General features: G+C 42.3%; 1 protein-coding gene across 3 annotated transcripts in view; it reads left to right on the top strand.

The window, feature by feature from the left end:
• The first annotated feature begins 149 nt into the window (after nucleotides 1–149).
• LOC116709558 (LBH domain-containing protein 2-like) overlaps nucleotides 150–19779 on the top strand; it is a 22572-nt gene continuing 2942 nt past the window's right edge. For 2 of the 3 annotated variants that reach the window (XR_004336904.1, XR_004336903.1), the window contains exons 1-4: nucleotides 150–373; nucleotides 11011–11089; nucleotides 13399–13573; nucleotides 15449–15643. Coding sequence is in view for 1 of the 3 variants with exons in the window: in XM_032548176.1 (XP_032404067.1) it covers nucleotides 11012–11089; nucleotides 13399–13573; nucleotides 15449–15516 (321 nt within the window). In the remaining 2 variants the exon portion in view is untranslated. Of the gene's footprint in view, nucleotides 374–11010; nucleotides 11090–13398; nucleotides 13574–15448; nucleotides 16219–19779 lie in introns of those variants that run through there. The other variant, XM_032548176.1, reaches the window with a different exon arrangement.

Genomic DNA, 19779 nt, shown 5'->3' with positions numbered 1-19779 from the left:
AATTGTTGCCCTCACTAAGCAACTAACGCGCGCTGGGAAACCGTGCAAAGCATCGTCCCCAATGGGTTTACACCTGACTTTAAAATCCCCACCTTTCCGTATTCAGTGAAGGCAGCACCGGTCACGCTCCACTGCGCAGACTCCAAACACTTTCGTACGAGCGGTAACTTCACAGAGAACGTTCTTCGCTCCTCCGCCTGTCGCCCACATCATCATCATCATCATCATCATCATCATCATCATCATCATCATCATCATCATTCGCAGCAGCAGCAGCAGCAGCTGAAGCATCACCGGCAGCAGGATCAGTGTGATGAGGCAGCGGAGGAGGGAGACCTTTCTGCTCTGAGACTCTGGATCAGCCCGCAGACAGGTAGGAACGCTTCTTCTTCCCATTAAGACAAAAATAATAATAATAAAAAAATTAAAAATAGTATTACTCTCCAAACTCATTGTAATAGTTTATATATATATATATATAAAAAATAAAAACAAGAAAAAAATTGTCGACATGAATTTTTTTTTTTTTTAAGGGGGATTTGAGTGTTTTCCGCATGTAGTGGAGCTCTTTCTAACACCATCTACCTGTTGTTGTACAGGGAGTTAGTTTAAATTTGCGCTAAAACAGCCAGTCTAGACATTTACGTACATTTTTTTTTCTTTCTTTCTTTTTTTTTTGTCAAAGTTACGTGCAACGCTTTGCAGAAATATAAGCTTCTGTGCCTCCGAAATATCAGGGGACTGGTTAACTGGGGCAACAAGCAGGAGGAATCAAACTGAACTTCAGCTGGAGGACAGCAGCGAGGCAGCGAGGCGTTTCACAGCCAGAGGAAACGGCGCTCCTGTTTTTGGGCGCAGCGAAGAAATGTTCTTTTGGCCCCAAATCTCACAGGATTTAGGGGGGAAAGTGGCATTTTGAGACGGAGTTTCTGTTTTAAAGGGACAGTTCTGCATTCTTGAAATTAGATTGCATTGAAAGGCAGCATGCAGTTAAAGTGCTACAGATTCTCTGTAGTTCTGTGGACAGTTTTTATTTCTATGCGCGTCTGTTGGATTTTTAGTTTTTATGTATTTACTTTTTTCAGTGCTCCTGCTTCCTCTCAGTCTGGAAACACGACTTGTTAGGTTGATAGGTCTCTCTAAGTCGTTGCCAGTGGTGAGTGTGTGTGGGGTTGTGTGTGTCTGTCCTTTCTACCTGGTGTACTTTTGGACATTAATAAAGTGTCTCATTTATTTATTCGATCTTACGCTATTCAAACTCTGTTGGTGTCTTCATTTAGTACAAATCCAACTTATTTGGTACAGTCCAAAATAGGCCATGATTGTAGTCGATTTCTACATTTTCAGACAGTTCCAATCCCAGAAACGTTCAGGGGATTCACGCTAACTTTATTTTGCGAACCTTTAAAATGACGGATGCACCGATCGGCAGTTTTCTGGCCGATCAACGTCTGACCCCGTCGACTCCGATTTTTGGCCAATTTAGCCAATTTTTTTTTTTGACTGAAAAGTTGCTAAGTAAAGCGACGAAGTTGCTATATTTAGTAAACGTGTTAACAGATGTGACCTGGTGAGCGGGGTTGTCCGCCAGGCCCCTCACGGCAGAGCAAAAGGAGACCGTGGCCGATTTTCAGACCTCTGCAGAGGAAGATGCGATCGGTGGATACGGTCGGTTTCTCATGTAAGTATCGACCGGTTACCGAACTCCCAAAATAAAATAAAATAAATTACATTTATCGTTGCAGCCATATGTTTGCGATGAGCTGTTATTTATGCAGAAGCGTGTTATTATTTATAAAAAGGAAACGGAAACTGGAGGTAGTAACTGGTAACAGAACCAAACATTTACAGTACAGAGTAACTATCTGACTACTGATAACTACTGATCCCAGTTATCAAACATTAGGCTCAGTTATGTATTCAAATGAGTTTTGTTCACAAAATAACCTGAGTAAATGCAAAATGCAGTTTCCAAATAAGGATTTTGGTTATTAAGGGAAGAAAAGCCTGTAAAATAACTGTTGTTCCTCCTGTTCAATCCTGAGCTGGTTGTGATTAGCAACATTTCATTTTCTGGAAAGCTGAGAACTACAGGAAAGAGAAATCATGTAAGCTGATCCGGTGTAACAACATGAAGTGGAGTGAAGTGACAGTGAGTTCCATGATCTGTTTTGCATTTTGAACCTTGTATAATATCATTTTTTTATTGATATCTAAACGCCTCACTGGGGACAGATATAGTAAATCATCTCAGGCTAAAATATTAAGTATCTGTCTCTACGCAAATAAACTAATAAAGTCAAATTCAGCAATGAAAAAAGAAAAACAGGGTTAAAATTGGGATTCATGCAAGAGCTCTAAGGCAAAAACCAATGCTGAGAAAAATAAAGAACATTTTTCCGTTTTCAGAAAACATATTTCAGCGATCCCGAAGAGTTTTGACAAAATAGTCTACAGACTGAGGAGACAAAAGTTGAACTTTTTGAAACATGTTACACCTGACAACAAAACCTACACAGGATTTCAATCTGGAGAGACTCAGATGGAAAAAACAGCGATTAAAAAGGTTTATTGACATGCATGAATTTAAAGTTCTTTGGCGCTCGGGCCCCGGCTGAGGACATCCAGCTGTGAATTGCAATAAGCTCGGATGAGCATTCCCGATGTAGGTTAGGAATGTCATCCCCCGGGACCCGACACTGGTGGTGGAGGTCGGTGAAGGATGCGAGCCTGAAGAGTGGAGGTGGAGTAGGGGTGGAGGAGGGTTGAGCGCAGCTGGAAAGCGGAAGATGCCATGGATGGAGGTCCTTATCAACTTCAACTGGGCCTTGGTTGGTGATTGGACGTGACGTGGCTTGGTCCAGCGTTGATAGGTCGGCGGCAATGAGCGGGACGCGCCGATTGGATGATGCAGGTGGGGCTAAAGAGTCTTCCAGTTTGAATTTGTGCCGAGGCTTCATTTCAGACAAAGAACATTGTTGACAGCAAAGCACAGCGGTGGTGGTGTTATGGTCTGGGGCTGCTTTTCTGTTCCGTTCAGGACCTGCATAGTTTTGTGTTAATTGTTTGAACCATGAATTCTTGCTCTCTAGTAATAATGTCCAGTTAAACGTTGATGCGGAAGCACAGTTGGCTTCTCATAAACCCTCCAGTGTGACTTAATTAAAACAATGGAGCAGGAGATTGGGCCAAGATTCCTCCTCAGCGATGTGAAAGACTCGTTGCCAGACATTTGAAACGCCTGTTGTTCAGTTGTTGTCAAAGCTGGTACAATCAGATACTAGGCTGAGAGAGCAGTTATGGTTTCACATAAGACCAGGTTGGTTTGGAAGGCATTTCCCTTAATAAAAGAAATCGCAATTTGAAATCTGGATTTTGTGTTTATTCAGGACGATAACGGGCGGGTCCATTTAAAAAATAATCATTTTTTTTGTGTGTAAATAAACAACTGTAGGCACGTGAATGTCTTAAAGGTTTCATAAAGTCCTATCGTTGTACCGCTTTAAGAAAAATGTGAGCGTTATCTATTGCAAAGTAAGATACTGCCTGCTTTAACAGAACCTCACTTTAAAAATGAAGAACTTTCCCTTTAGTTGCTAAGCTGAACGTGTTCGAGTTGCGGCGTTAGTGATGTAAGAGAGAGTGGAGGAGTCGTTTTCATAGTATCCCCTCAACGCTCTGGATCTGCCAAAGAAAAGTTGTGAAATCAACTGGCTGCCGAAAAGCCCCAAAGGCTCTCCGCTTAAAAAGTCTCGACTGTGTTAAATCTGCTGATGGGCTCAGGAAAGAGGACAAACTGGGGTGTGTGTGTGTGTGTTTTTTTTTGTGTGTGTGTGTGGTTTTTTTTGGTGTTTTGAAAAGCAAAATGTGAGGATTAAGAGTAAGACTGTGGGTGATTTTCTGAAAAGCGCTATGCCATGCTCTTCAGTTGAAAACTGCTTAAAATGGTTCATAATTCACTCATAGATCAGAAGCTTCTGGCTTCAGCCTTAGATCTGTGACTGGTGGTTCTCTGCTATACAGAAGAGGTTTAGAGATTTTTCTTGGTGCATTCATCTTCGCCTTATCGTTTACTCATCAGAAACACCAGCAAATCTGGCGACACAATAACATATTTCAATAAATACAAAGCATGAAGTCACCCATATGGCTAGCAGTGGCCATTTTTCTTATTGAGGTTGTTTTAAGACGACAGTTAGCATGCTATCTTCACTATGTCTCTTTAGCAGCTGACCATGGGCTATGTCAGAAAATATCCTGTTCAATTAACAATCTGATGCTATTTTTAAAAATATTTATGTTAATATATAAAAAGCAGAACAGCAAAGTGCTAGCATACACGCTGGAGACCTTGCAAGGATATTCAGGTAGGATGGGTAGGAAATGTAGTAAGTGTTCCTTTGCTGTATGTTAAATTTGGGTGATATGTACAAATAAATATGATTATCATGATGCGGTTTCAGATTAAAAGAGGTAGTTTCCGACACAGGATCTGTTACCACGCAAACTGAAAGAACAAGTATTATAAGAGTCAAGTTTTTCATGCTGTGACAATCTCATAATGATCTGGGGCAAAATGTATCCAGTCACACTTTTGCTAATTCATGTTTGAATCCTGTTTGAATTATTAGGGGTTTAACGGTGTACTTGTCCTGAAAGGTCATGGTACAGACGTCGCAATCAAGTGCATGCAGTCGGACAAAGAATATATTAGCTGCAAAGGATCGCAGCTCTCCTCTAGGAGACGATGTGCGTTGGTGTTGAATTGCTCTGGTCCAGGCTAGGAGTTGTGGCAGAAACTGAATAAATGAACTACCAAACCAAAGCAATTCTCACGGTTCTTAGTCACCCAGCTCTTTTGTCACTTTGCATTTTTGGAGATTTGGCCTCTTCGCCCCAGATACTTGTAGGCACGGCCCTGTCGCCCCGATCTCAAGTATCAGACTGAAGTCATGTCCCGACCAAGGGTTTTTTTTATTTCCTGGTATCTAACTTGGTGATACCAGGTTAGATACCTTGGTGGCTGCAGTTTTTGTCTTGTGCTCACCTGCAGGGCCATTGAAAGCACAAGAATTTTGAAGCAAATTCAACCCCCCTCTGGGAGCCGGTGTAGTGAGGCCAGAGCCGGGCGGATATGACTGTATTTGCTTGATTTGGCGAGAGGTTCGGCTGAAGAGTTCTGTAAGGCCGTGATGTAACTGGAGACTGACAGCTGGCTCATGCCTAGCGACTACTAATACCATCCATTTCATTTGTCACTCAGAATTTGAACACCTGGCTGAGTACAACATGTTCATTTAGGCCATTTTTTTCTTACAAGTCTGTGCTATAATACATGCAAATACAAGATTGGTACTTGTTATGGTGAAGACAGTGCTAAGAGGACTATGTTTGAAAATCTGGATTATATTTTGCTACAGCAAACTTGGAGTGTGTTTCCTGAAACGTTGACACAAATGCCCTTTATGTAGACCTTTTAATGTTTTTTTTTTTATTAGAAGTGTTTATTAGTTTTACATTACAGGGAGAGGTGATGACCCATATTTACAAGATATTCACAAATGACTGTACTTACATGTATCTCCTCATCTATCTGTATTGTACTGTGTAAACAAACAAAATGTTATGAACACTGAACTGTGTGAACTTGTCAACAGACTAGCTGTCCATTTTGCAGCATGTTATTTATTTGACCTCACAAACCTGCCAAGTTTTGGATTTGAGAATACGGGAAATGTCGCCATCCGGTGGCACTCTCACAGCGGGGGCGGGGAGCGGAACTACCGTACGAGCGGCGGGGGCGGAACTAACGTACGAGCGGCGGGGGCGGAACTAACGTACGAGCGGCGGGGGCGGAACTAACGTACGAGCGGCGGGGGCGGAACTAACGTACGAGCGGCGGGGGCGGAACTAACGTAAGAGCGGCGGGGAGCGGAACTAACGTAAGAGCTGAAGGGTCCGGACGGCGGGTCAAATACGGGATATGTACGGGAAAATAATAATACTAGAGCACGGCGGGAAAGGGGGGTAAAAAAACGTTAGTTTCCGGGCCAAAACAAGAGACTTGACAGGTATGTGTTACATGGACTAATAATGAAACAAATCAAAGCACTTCACAGGGAGGCTTTAATGAAATGGAAGCTATAATGAGAGATACAACAAGGTAATAAATTAAGCAAATAAGGCCAGGTGGTGTAAACACCAATTTAAAACAAACAGGTGCATCAAACATCACAACCCTTTTTGCCAAATGAAATATTTTTGAGTGGATAAATTTGCATTAAATTGCCGCACATCCATGACCTATCACCTTACATTTCTTTTTTATATATATATTTTGTCTTTTTACAGTGGAGCTTACATAAAATGGCTAAGAATAAGTTCTTCTTTTCTTTAGTTGTTTCATGTTTTAAATTCTAGATAGCCATGAAAGCATTCCTGAGCTCTGACATGCTAGATCTTGGTAACGGCTGGTCGTTTTACTCCTTTTGCCATTTTTTTTTTAAACATTTATTTGTTTTGTTTCTGACGTATCGTTTTTTTAAAAAGGGTCCAGGGAATAGTACACACAGAGACTAATAAAGTCGGTAATGCTAGCTATGCTAATTATGCTAATAAAAGTCTCTAAACACAGTTGAAAATGTCAACTTTGTAACCAAACGTAGGTTTTCTCTTACATAATGTAACGTCTCTTCTGCTTCTTAGATAAATAATGCATAACTACTTACAGAAAATATTTTTAAATTATGTTTATATAAACCTCCTAAAAGTAAAATTAGCTGAAACCGGTACTGGCAGGTCAAAGCTTTGTAAAAACAATCTCTCCCTCTGTGACACTAATTGAGTCTCTCTTTGTTTTTAGATATTTTCATCTATACAGTCAGAATAGAAACTCCCATCATTTGGTGTTTCTTTGGTTATGCAACCTTTAGCTAGGTTCTCTTCAAGCTTTTAAGGCTTGTGTTAGATCCTCTCTCTGCCCTGATAGTTTTATACTTTAGTCATCAATTTGCTGTCTCAAACCAAAAAAAAACACACTAGAACAACTTGGTTCGAGTTCAAACATTCCAACAGTACCCACGAAGCGCATTCATTTACCTAAATTTAAATTCGGTAAGCACTTAAAACACTAGCTGCTGGAATGCAGCTCTATCCAAGAGGTGAGCAGAAAAGTGTTTTCACATTTTCCCCGTCTCTGCTGAGGCGCAACAGAGGTGGCTTCCTGTGAGCACGAACCTTGCCAAAAAAAGAAAGACAGAAAACGTCGTCTGCCGTGTCATGCTTGGCCTGAACATTTAAATTCTTGGGTCTGTTTCGCTCCGTGCCACCGCAGAGCCGCGGCACTTTGCGGAAACATGATCGGACTGAAGCTCTGCCCCCAGCCTGTGAGTTTGCTGCCTCCTGAGCGGCGGAGCAGAGAGCCGGCAGAGCGGCCGCGGCGCCGACTCCCTCCCCGGCCGAACAATACCGGCCTCTGATGAGGAATAAAAGCTGTATTGTTTCCCTCGCCGAGAGATGATGATGGGGATGAAGGGCAGAAGCAATTCCAGGTTTCACAAAGACAGTCTCAGAACAACACGACCCCCGACCTGGTGGTGGTAATTGCAGCGTCGCGGCACACATGAATACCCCCCAAATCAGCCCTCGGGCCTCGCGCGTCCGAGCAAAGTGCACCACTCAGACAATCAGAGGCATTAAATCTCAATCGCTTGTCCCCATGGCAACAGCAACTGCTTGTCTGATTGCCGCAAAGTGGGGTCTCTGATAACTTGTCACACGAAAGGTCACGCTGTTATTGTCTGTTGTTTTATGGAAGTACGGTTAAGTGTTTTATTAATATCCGTTTAACCGCAGCGTTCATTAAGCAGCGTGATGGGAAAGCAGATATGTCTTCTCTTTTTTGATGAACTAACCAGAACAAGGTCACGGGGTCAGGATGATGCTGCAGCTGTCGGTGGGTATGAGAGGAATCCACCATGATGCTGATGTGGAGAATATTGTCTGAAGAAATTCCTCAGGTCTACAAGCTTCAGTATGAAAAATCATCTGTGACGCTGCGCTCAGTACCAAGGGATGCACTTAAACTAAAACAAATAGCTATATAGAAGCGATATTTAGCTTTATACTTTTAATATTGGAGCAAGAGCTAGAGGAACTCCTGTTAGTTTACCGACCCAAAACAACTGGAACCAAACATTTAGTTTAATACCCCTCCAACCTTTTGTCTTTCTTTTGGTTTAGTTGTTTTGTTTGTATTTATTCTAATTCATGTGAATCACTTTGAATGGCCTTGTTGCTGAAAACGTGCCATATCATTAAAATTATCTTACCTTAACTTATCTATATTTGGGTTAGTAGAGCTTTAAAACTAGAGGTGCACCGATCGCGGTTTGACCTGCCGATTCCTATTTTGGCCAGTTTTATTTTTTATATCTGAAAAGTCGCTAAATAGCTCAGCTCAGCTGGGTGACTGCTGTTACTTTAGAGTTTTTAAGAATCGCTGGATCGGATTGGTCGAGGCAGACGGCTTGAAATTTCCCTTCCATCAGAAAAATGTTGAGTTTCGGGTCTCAATGCATCAAGTCAGGTTTATTTGTGGAGAAAATCTCAGCAACGAGTAGGCCTGTTGCGATAAACGATAAATCAATTAATCGTACGATAAATTAAAACTACCGACGTCATTTTAATTATCGGCATTATCGTCTCTTCCTCTTTTCTCTTTCTGTTAACGACACTGAATGAAAATAGGCTGAACTCCAGTGCTCTCCACTGACCCTCCTTCCTCATTTCCTTAGTGTAATGCCCAGCGCACACTACACGATCTTAGAGCTGTCGGCCGATTGTCGGCTCATTTTCAAAACCTGACAGTCCACACATTAGCCGACAGAAATCCTAGGTATAACGGTTCCATCGGGTTCGGTCCTTGTCCAACAATGGGCACAAAATAATGGCTACAAGTCCAGTTAACTAATTTTAAAACCAGGCATTAATCAATGCTTTACTACAATCTACCTGCAATGCATGTGGCTAGTGTCAGCGTAAAGTCCTGACTGAATGAAAATCATTAGAACCTGTTTACGTCACGTTAACGAAGAACAGCTGAAAAGTTACCGGGTTTATCAACTGCGGTAGCAATTTCGCTCCAACTCCTCCTCTTGTCATTTCTATATTCTTTGCATGTTGAATAAACATTAATGTTGTTTCCACATATCATCTCCAATGTCCGCTGGACTTCGGGTTGCGCCGTGTCAGCTGTTTGGGATTCCCGGACGTAATTTCCCCTCAGAAAGCACGGACTGAATCCGCGCTTTCTGATTGGCTGCCTATCACATTCAACAGGTGTTGTTAAAGCTCCCAGTTGGGGAAAAACCCTGATTTAGATCGGAGGAAGATCTACCGTAACACACCACACAATCTTAGAAAGACCAACGTTCTAAGATTGTTGTAAGGGGAAAAATAGCAGCAAAAAATCATGTAGTGTGAACTATTGCATCAGGTAGTCGATGTGCCCATTTTCTCTATTTAAATCTAATTATTACTGAAGGGCAACATAATATACAGACTTCATAATCTGCACTCTTTTGGTTGAATGCAGTATTTATTTCCACTTTGGCTTTATGTTTAGTTTTTTTTTCAAGTGCGTTTTTTGTTAATGGAGACTAAGAATCCATTTTAGTTTTGTTTTTGGTTGTTTTGTTTATTTTGTTTATCAGTTCCAGTGTTTAGTGTTCTTTTGAAAATAAAGTGTATCTATCTTTGGCAGGAAATCGCATGGATTATTATGTCATTTCCATTACATCAGTGTAAAAAGGTCTTCAAACAATATTATCGTTTATCGCAATAATTTTTTGAAACAATTAATCGTTCAGCAAAATTTGCTATCGTGACAGGCCTAGCAACGAGGCAGTTCAAAGACACATAACACAGCAACCGGTTGGGAAACAAGCAATAAACATTACATTTCAAATGCCATCATCAAAATCATCAAACATGTTGACTGACGCTCCAGGTTCTATGAACCAAAGGCAGCTGTGAACAGGCGGCTTTTTAGGCTTGATTTAATGCGTTTTGGCGGTTTTGCAGTTTTCTGGAAGTTTATTCTAGATGTGTGGACATAGAAGCTGAAAGCTGCTTCTCCATGTTTGGTTCTGGTTCGTCTAAAATCCTGTGTTGTTTTTCATTAAACATTTACTGCTTTTTACATTTTTTTTTTACTCGTTCTTGGTCTCAGTGAAGGCATGTGGATGTTTCCCACCGTATTCAAAACCGACTTCAATGCTTTTGAAAGCGACACGTTTTTCTGCTCCTGTTTGATGTTAGCTGATCAGCGGGTCAGAAGCCGCGGCTTTTTGTCTGAGATATTTTTTAGCGTGTGCCGGGTCTGCACTGCGACAAGGCCAGTTATTGTTTTGTTCTCACATGGCAGGAATCCACAGGAGATTCATATTCTGCTCTTTTTTTGCTAAAGTTCCCCACCGGCAGCTGAGGTGCTATAAAGGCAACAAAACACCCATATTTAGATCCAAGTCTTTTTGTCTTTCAGTTTGCTTCTCGTACTTGGAGATCCTGTTTTTTTGTTTGTTCACTGTTTCAACATATAAGCAGCGAGGCGCCGTGAAACGCCTGGAGCTGAGGCTGTTACATGCTAATGCCCGCGCTCTTCAGGCTGGCAGCCGGGCTGTTGTTGCTCCACAATTCTGCGCCGCTGATTGACCACCTCCCGTCGCTTCTGTGGTGTGTGTGGGATCGTTGGCAATAATAGGCCATTGTTGTCGGCCAATCAACGGCAGCTATTACTCCAGGCCTTCCTGAGTAGGCTTGTGAACAACGATGTCAAAATGACTCCTGAATAATAGCAGCGAATAAAATGAAAGTATCCTGAACTAATTCAAAAAGCCGCACACGCCTCGGACATAGATCCTGTCTCTCGAGACAGGCTGAGTACGAAAACATGAATGTGTGATTAAAAACTGATGATATGCAATAGGTTTTTTGTTTTCTTTTTTTTAGGATGGCTGATGTTATGAACTCCTTGGAGCCTGGGACGGAGGACTTCAGCGGAGGAGGAGCAGTAGGAGATCAGGACTCAGTATCCTTCTTTGTGTGTCTGTTGGTTTGTGTTTTTCATTTCATTGGCTATAATAATAATAAGTTACATTTGATGTATTACAGTGAAATAAATACAGTGGACCTGATAGGTTTTCTACTCTAGATTCAATATTGATGTCCTTTCTGTGTGATGTATCTCCAGATTGTTTGTGGAAAATTTTACTTTTCACTAATTTGTTTTTTTGAGCATGTCTAAAATATTCGAAAGAAAATGAGGCTTGGGAAGCTGAAACATTACCAGCTCAGTGCCACTTCACACGTTATTTGCTGGCGTTTGCAAAGCAGCCAATCCAAGAGCACTATTTATTTTCCTTGGTGCTGATTGGCTGCGCCCCTATAGCAGGGATAAGGAAGACTGTAGACGCTAGCTAACAAATTAGCAGCCCGACACCTATTTTGATTGAAGACATGCTTCAATAAGTACTATAACTGCATCTTCCATCTTGCCTGTCTGTATAGTGGGCTCCATGTAAATGCTACACGTGGTGAAAAACATCCCATGTAAAACCGGTTACTTTTCTTCAGCAGGAACGGGAAAACGTAATAAAGTTGAAAGCGTCTTTTAGCAGATCTGTGTTAAAGTGTATTCTGTCCAGTAGAGCCGACATTAAACCGTCATTCAGTTAAGTCATTGTATGAAAATGAATCGGGCCACGTACAGAAGCCCCAGAAAATCTATTAGAGCAGGGGTCTCAAACTCCAGTCCTCAAGAGCCGCTGTCCTGCAGTTGTTAGATGTGCCACAGGTACAGAAAACGCTGGAATGAAATGGCTTAATTACCTCCTCCTTGTGTAGATCAGTTCTCCAGAGCCTTGCTAATGTCTTAGTTATTCTATTCAGGTGTGGTGCAGCAGAGGCACGTCTAAAAGTTGCAGGACAGCGGCCCTCGAGGACTGGAGTTTGACACCCCTGTATTAGAGCCTTAAAAAAAAAGACTTGAGACTAGAATGGAGATTAAACTTCCAGCAGGTCCACCACCCTAAACATGCAGCTACAAGAGCAGTTAGCTGCATGTTTAGTTCAGATTGAAGCATGTTCACACGGTCATGGTTTCTGCGGTTGAAACAATTCGTCCTCCAGTTCTTTTGGTTGGGGAAGGAAGCGCTTGCTTTTGATTGCATTTGAATCTGTTTCCACTGGTCACATGGTGGAGCTGGGCCTATCGCGGTTTCTCGTTCAGCCACTGCCTGCACCTTGTCACACTTGATTACTCCCACCAGTGCTCCTCCACCTCACAGCCCCGCGCAGGACTGGCTAGGAAAGCTTCAAAACATCGCTGGGTGACGAAGTAAATGAGGACAGGCTGTTTTTGGTCCAGGCCGATATCAGTGAAAACAGGAAGTAGGTCAGCGCTTCTCTGTCTCCTATGACAGTTACTGTGTCTTTATTTGCCTGGGAGCAAAACAGGCAGTTTAATCAAGTTCAGCCAGAGCGACTGAAAAGTATGGCTTCAAACAGAACTTATGAAAAGCATAAAAATATAGAGGTGAAAAGTAATGTTGGGTATTGGAAAGAGAAACAAAAAAGAAATTTGAGTTTCTTGAAGCAAAGTAGAGCTATCAGTAATAACTCCCTTACTTTGTTGTAGAAACATGTCGTGTCGTAAGCTGCGCTTCCATTACAGATGCGTGCAAAACTTTGTCAGTATTCTGCCGATCTGTAAAAAACCCACAATTTCGCAATTGCGGCATTTCCATTAAATAAGAAATGCAATTAAAATCACATGTGAATACATTTGTAAGTCAATAAAAACATCCTCCATCTACTTCCTGTCGTTTTTCTTCTCCATGGTTTACGCTATTGACAACATCCGGTTGTTGATCATGTGACTGGTGTGATGCAAAAAAAGTGTCCCCAATACAGCTTTGTGGAATAAACCAAAAATCCCAACTTTTATTGAAAAATTAGTTTGTTTGGTTTTTTTTAAAAATTGGCACATTACATTAAGCAAATTTATGTTCAAAATGTCATATTTGTGCCATTATATGAATTTCAATGAAAATTCAGCTTTAGTGAGTTTGTACAAACGTAAAGAAAATGTCAGTGCTATAGAATGTTAGCGACTAAACTAGCCCTAGCCTTTCCAAATCATTGTAAAACAATGATTTAAAATGCTATGAGATAATCAGCAGTGTACATAGATTTACCTTTCCATGTCTGGTTTGGCATCAATGTGGCAAACCAGATTTTTGCCACGTTGTTGGCCTCAAATTTGACGTTGGAATGAGGTCGCTTTAATTCCCCAAACTATGACATACCTGGCGGTAACCTTACATAAGTTTGGAACAGATCTTCCCAGAAACACACGAGAGGTTTCCGAAGCTGTCCAAGAGGCTCCCCTCCATTGTGGTGGAGCCGATGGATGCGGCCGAGGTGGAGAGCGGCGAGCTCCGCTGGCCGCCAGACGATCCCGGATCCCCAGACGCCCAAAGTGAGAGACGGAGAGCTGGGGATCAAACCGCAGGTGAGCAGGACACAGAGGCTGGTCTGGCGGCCATCTTGTATTTGACGCAGAGTTACTGTGGAAATCAAAGAATACAACAAATGGCTCAGTAAATTTGTCTTCACCTGATCTCTGGTCTCAGTAAGTACTTGTACCCTCCTATACTAATACGTATAATATTTTTGAGTACAGGTTAAGTTTGAAGTCTAGTGCCTGGATCACACGGCAAGATTTTTGTGTCGATTTTTGTCTTGTTTTTTCCCTTCCAACAATCTTAAGCGTGTTGAATGTCATGTGTAGCCAATCAGAAAGCAAGGTGACAGAAACATGGAGGAGAATTGTAAACAAAGAAAGCAAAAACAACTACCATGGCGCACCATGAAGTCCAGTGGATGTCAGCAATGTCATTTTCTCTGTGAAATACAGTCCACAATCTATCAGCACTGCTTCTTCCCAGTCGGCCATGTTTGTTTACTCTGAACTCGCGTTTCATCTCGAGAGATTTTCCAAGGTTTCCCATCTGTCATCTGAATGTTGGTTAACGAAATTGATTATGGTGTTCTACTGCCGTGTCTCTGGATACCACACACTGTACGACCAAACTTGCTAAAGTTTGTGGTCTCAGGTTTTGACAACGGTCTGTCATTTTGACCACTCAAAGTACACTCACTTATACACCGATTTGCAGAGCAAAAGCTTCCAGGAGGAAGCTGGAATCGAACTTACAACCTTTTAATCACAAGCAAAGCCACAGTTTTTAAACAGAGAGTAAACAGAGTTATGGCAACATTTGCTCTATTAGTGGCTTTGTCTGGAGTAGAAACACAGCTAACCAGGATCACAATCTCGATAGAAAAAGTACGTCCACCTTGTGACAGCAGTTGCTCCTTCAATAGCTTTGAAGTGTCCTGAAGTGCGACGAGGTTGAACACAAAAAGATCGGGTCGAGTGTGTCATCTGTAGTGATATACGCTCAGCTCAGCCGGCAGCCCCTCCAGGAAGGTGACCCGGCTAAACACAGCGATCACAGCACTGAGTGAGAAACTACAGGAAGAACATGGAGGTTATGAAAGCGACAGTTGTAAATAAAAACATAAATGGAGAGCAGCAGGAGGTAGGAGAATAAAGAAAAGTGGTCAGGTTGTCCTCCCCTATAGCAGCATAACTACAGAGACAGCTCAGGATAACCTGAACCAGTCCACCAGCTTTTAAAGTGTTTAACAGAGTCTTAAAAATACCTCCAGTAAACCTGGATGCTGGCTGTGTTTCCGTTACAAATGAGCACCAAACTTTGTCTATATTCAGCTAATGTGGAAAATACACAATTTTATAATTGCAACGTTTCCATTAAAACAACGTGGGTAGGTTTGTTCATAAAAATTTTTTTTTGTCAAATTCCTCCAACTACTTCCTGTCGTCTTCTTCTTCGCGGTTTTCACCAGAAGTAACATGAGGTTATCAATCATGTGACTCGTGTGATGGGGAAGAAATGTTTCCATTACAGTCTTGAGAAATAAATCAACTTTGATACGGCTAATCAAAGTATCAAAGTTTGATTGGGGGGGTTTCCCCCCCCCCCCCAAAAAACACGCCTCATGCTAGCGCCCAAAACTTTTTTTCAAATTTTTTTTGAGTTTTTTCAAAATTCACGCGTTTCCATTGAGGAAATTTATTTTCAAAATGTCAAATTGTGCAATTTTCTGTTCAACGGAAACCCAGCCACTGAGAGCCAAGTGTTCTGGTGGAAACAATCGGCTTTCTTGTATATATAATGGAGCTTGATTATTCCTTAAGAGTAAGAAGACGTAAGAAGAAGAATTGTGAATAATTTTAGAAGTTTTAGAAGGAGGATGTTCTGCCTCCTCTGAAACAAAATCCTCTCTGTGTTTGTTACAGGTGAGGAGAAGTCAAATGCCGGAGAGAATGAAGAGGCTTCAGGGGTAGAGATGCAGGAGTCAAACTGAACAAAACCGTATGAAATACACTGTTACTCTACAGAGCTGAATAGCAGAGCGCCTCATGAGGACAGAACCTGACAGGAAGGTGAAATAAGGCCGGACGGCCGACAAGCCTGTTGGGCCTGGAGCCAGAGTTGAGTCACTTTTTATTCTAATTTATGTTTTACAGTTTAAGAGATTTTATTTATGGGGAACCAATATTATGTTCAGCTAGTTTCCATCACTCTGCTTAAAAGTAGGTAAACTGTAAAGTTGTTTGCTTCAAAATGATAATATATATATATATAAAAAATGCAATAACTCCAGGCAGCAATAAATACAAAGACTTTTCTTCTAATTAGACTCTTGCTATTCGTACATATTTGTAGTTTAAATTTGAATCCTCCTTCCTCTGGCTCCAAGCCCTCTTCGTCCAGATGCCCATCGTCTTCATCATCATCATCAGCACATCTGGCGAGGGCGGATGTCTCTAAATGCTTTATGAAGTATTTAGCTCTTGTGTGCCATATTATTACTTATGGTAGCTGCTGTATTTTGTGCAGTTTTACACTCTTTAGATAAAAATGAAAGTCGTTGTCGCGTGCTGACTGCTGTGGTAAAAACATGGTGATTTTGGTCTCACTGTTCACTTTGAATGATAGCTTTTGAAGATAAATATGTATCTTTTATTGGATGTTATGCCATTCTGTAATAAATTATATGTGTAAATTCTGTCTCCCTTTAGCGGCTGTTGTATGAATGCGCGTGTTGATCCGGTGAGATTAGCTGAGACGTTATTCTGACCTGGTAGGTTCACAAGAGTTCAGTTTTATCTGACGGAGTCAGTGAAACTGGTGAAGGCTGACCAAGAGTTAAATCAGACTCACATAAATCAGACTCACATAAATCAGACTCACATAAATCAGACTCACATAATTCAGAGATTAATTGAGGCTGACCCCCAAAACAGCAGTTCAGTTCACTCAGTGTTTATGAAAAATAATAGTTGTTAATCTGCTTTTAAACCTCATAGTGCATACATTTTGGAGGAAAAACACATTAACAAAAAAAGAAATGGGAAAAAAAATCTAGCAATAACATAAATCTTGCAATGACATATATAAATATATATTCATATATATATTTATATATAATCAATATATATATATATATGTACACATATATTTGTATCAATCTATACAAATAATCTATACAAAAATGGAGATATTGGTACATTTTTTTCAGCTTTTTAATTTTTTTTCCTGTAACAGCTATGTTTGCTTTTTAATTTCCAACTTAAAAGACAAGTTTATTTTTATTAAAATGGGCAATTCTTTTAAAACACCATGTGAATGTAAAGAAGTTAATTTAGTGTTCTGTCAAATTGTGTCTAATTTTTAAAATCGGTCAATCAAGCTATTTATCATGAAGTGAATTCTTTATTTTCCGAGGGAACCAACATTCCTACCATAGATTTCAAAAGTAAAGTCTAGCACGTATTTGTCAATGCTATGCTCATATTATTTTTTTTTATCAGAGACTGAGACGAGTCATCTAGAGACTATTTCTGAATATGGGTGTTTGGGCCGTTGCCCTTAAAACTGGGTTACTCTGAAGATGGAGGCGACAGGCTCCTGTCTGACAAGACTTGGATGCTTAAAAGTGTCTGGGTTCCTCTTTTAAAGAGCTACTTCATGTCCTTAAACAAAACAGACATTTATTGTACAGAGTGACGTAATCACAAGTAGCTAAAGCCTAAAAAAAAATCCTAAAATATTTAAAACTCATAAAAAACAAACGGTCTGAGTGCATAACACAAAGAAACCCTGGCTGCATCTAAGATCTGCAGGCCGACTCGCAGTGAATGGTGAATTTAGATTTTCTGCATGGCCTCAAATGAATATAGAAGAAGTAATGTCACATTGTGAGAGTTATATATGCTACACAAGTGATGGCGAAAGAGAGAGTCAGTAAATCCAGTGGAGTATTAATGAGAGCTGTCCACGTTAGCATGCGCTGCTGCGGCTACTGGATCCACGCACGGCTGCGAAATGCGACACGCTGCTCTCCATAACAGCTACGAGGTTGAGCAACAATAAAACACCGTAGCGGTAGTTCAGTGCTGGTGAAAGCTGGAGCTGTGTGTTGAAGACAGCAGAGTGTCAGTTTGCAGCGCAGCTGTTCAAAGTTATGTAATAACTGGACTTGACAAGGATGGGACTGTTAGGATAATATCTGACAGCTGATTGGTTGGACAACCCTCCAGGTGAGGGCGTCCAAAACAACAGCCGCCAAACGCTTCGTGTTTCTAAAGGATTATTGAAGCGTGACTCAGCATTTCGTTCAAACTGTGAGAGTATCACGAGTCTGATGTGTTGAATTTGGAAAAAAATGCTAAGAACATTTGAAGAAAGTACAAAAATACAAGGACGATGAGAAAGTCCTAGTATTTTACAGTCCAGGCAGCCAAGCACTGTTTGATGCTTGTGACCTTTGAGCCCTCAGGAGGTACTGCTTAAGAAAATGTCACACGACTCTAATCAATAGCTACATGGGCCCGGGGGTGTTGGAAAATCATTGTCACTCAGAGGAGCAGAGCTGGGGGCTGAAGCTGTTCTCAGGGGGCGAGACGTTACAGCAGGTCTGAGTGAAACTCTGCCAGACTCATCTCAGATGGACGGGGAGACGGCGGACAGATGGCCTGTGTGCAGACCAGGCTCTATTGGGAAAATGGTTATTATGATTATTTGTCCCGAAGATGGGAACATGAAATGCTAGCACATAGCATGGCATGGACGCTAATCTGTAAAGTTTTGGAGACATTAGGAGAAGAATTTACTGGAAATGAAAAGAAACAATGACTAATCTGGGCTCTGTCTCTGTGGGTTGGATAATTTAGTTCAGAGTTGCCCAAAGTTGGTCCTCAAGGGCCGGCATCCTGCATGTTTTAGTTTCCCGGTACCCCATACTCCCGGAGGACCCCCCACAGGGCTCCCCGAGGGACACGGTCGAACGCCTTCTCCAAGTCCACAAAACACATGTAGACTGGTTGGGCAAAACTCCCATGCACCCTCCAGGACCCTGCCGAGGGTGTAGAGCTGGTCCAGTGTTCCACGACCAGGACGAAAACCACACTGCTCTTCCTGAATCCGAGGTACGACTATCTGATGGTCCCTCCTCTCCAGGACCCCTGAATAGACCTTGCCAGGGAGGCTTAAGAGTATGACCCCTCTATAATTGGAGCACACCCTCCGGTCCCCCTTTTTGAACAGGGGGACCACCACCCCAGTCTGCCAATCCAGGGGAACTGCCCCCGATGTCCATGCAATATTGCAGAGTCGCGTCAGCCAACATAACCCTACAACATCCAGAGCCTTAAGGAACTCCGGGCGGATCTCATCCACCCCCGGGGCCTTGCCACCGAGGAGCTTTTTAACCACCTCGGCGACCTCGTCCCCAGAGATCGGAGAGCCCAACCCAGAGTCCCCAGGCTCAGCTTCATCAATGGAAGGCATGCTGGTGGGATTGAGGAAGTCTTCGAAGTATTCTGCCCACATCTTCCTGAGTAGAGGTCAGCAGCACACCATCCCCACTATAAACTGTTGGTGCTGCACTGCTTCCCCCTCCTGAGACGCCGGATGGTGGACCAGAATCGCCTCGAAGCCGTACGGAAGTCTTTCTCCATGGCCTCTCCAAACTCCTCCCACGCCCGAGTTTTTGCCTCAGCAACCACCCGAGCCGCATGCCGCTTCACCCGCTGGTACCCATCAGCTGCTTCCGGAGTCCCACAGGCCAAAAAGGCCCGATAGGACTCCTTCTTCAGCCTGACAGCATCCCTCACCGAAGGTGTCCACCAACGGGTTCGAGGGTTGCCGCCGCGACAGGCACCGACAACCTTGCAGCCACAGCTCTGATAAGCCGCCTCGACAATGGAGGCACGGAACACGGTCCACTCAGACTCCATGTCCCCCACCTCCCCCGGGACGTGTTCGAAGTTCTGCCGGAGATGGGAGTTAAAGCTCCGTCTCACAGGGGATTCTGCCAGACATTCCCAGCAGACCCTCACAACACGTTTGGGCCTGCCAAGTCTGAATCCACATTTATCCACTCAAATGAAATATTTCCAGTAATCACATCCTGGAAATTATGGATTTTCGCTGTGGTGCATTTCTTACATCATGTGCAATATCATTTGCACAACAGCAAATTCATTTATCAAAATAATTAGCACCCAGTTGATATGCGCAAAGGTGTTCAAAATGGAGAGTTCAATCCTCAAAAGAGAGCATT

The sequence above is a fragment of the Xiphophorus hellerii genome, chromosome 19 (assembly GCF_003331165.1).
Source record: "Xiphophorus hellerii strain 12219 chromosome 19, Xiphophorus_hellerii-4.1, whole genome shotgun sequence".
NCBI classification, from domain to species: Eukaryota; Metazoa; Chordata; class Actinopteri; order Cyprinodontiformes; family Poeciliidae; genus Xiphophorus; species Xiphophorus hellerii.
Note: the sequence above shows the minus strand (reverse complement) of the source record. Positions and strands in the feature narration are given on the sequence as shown.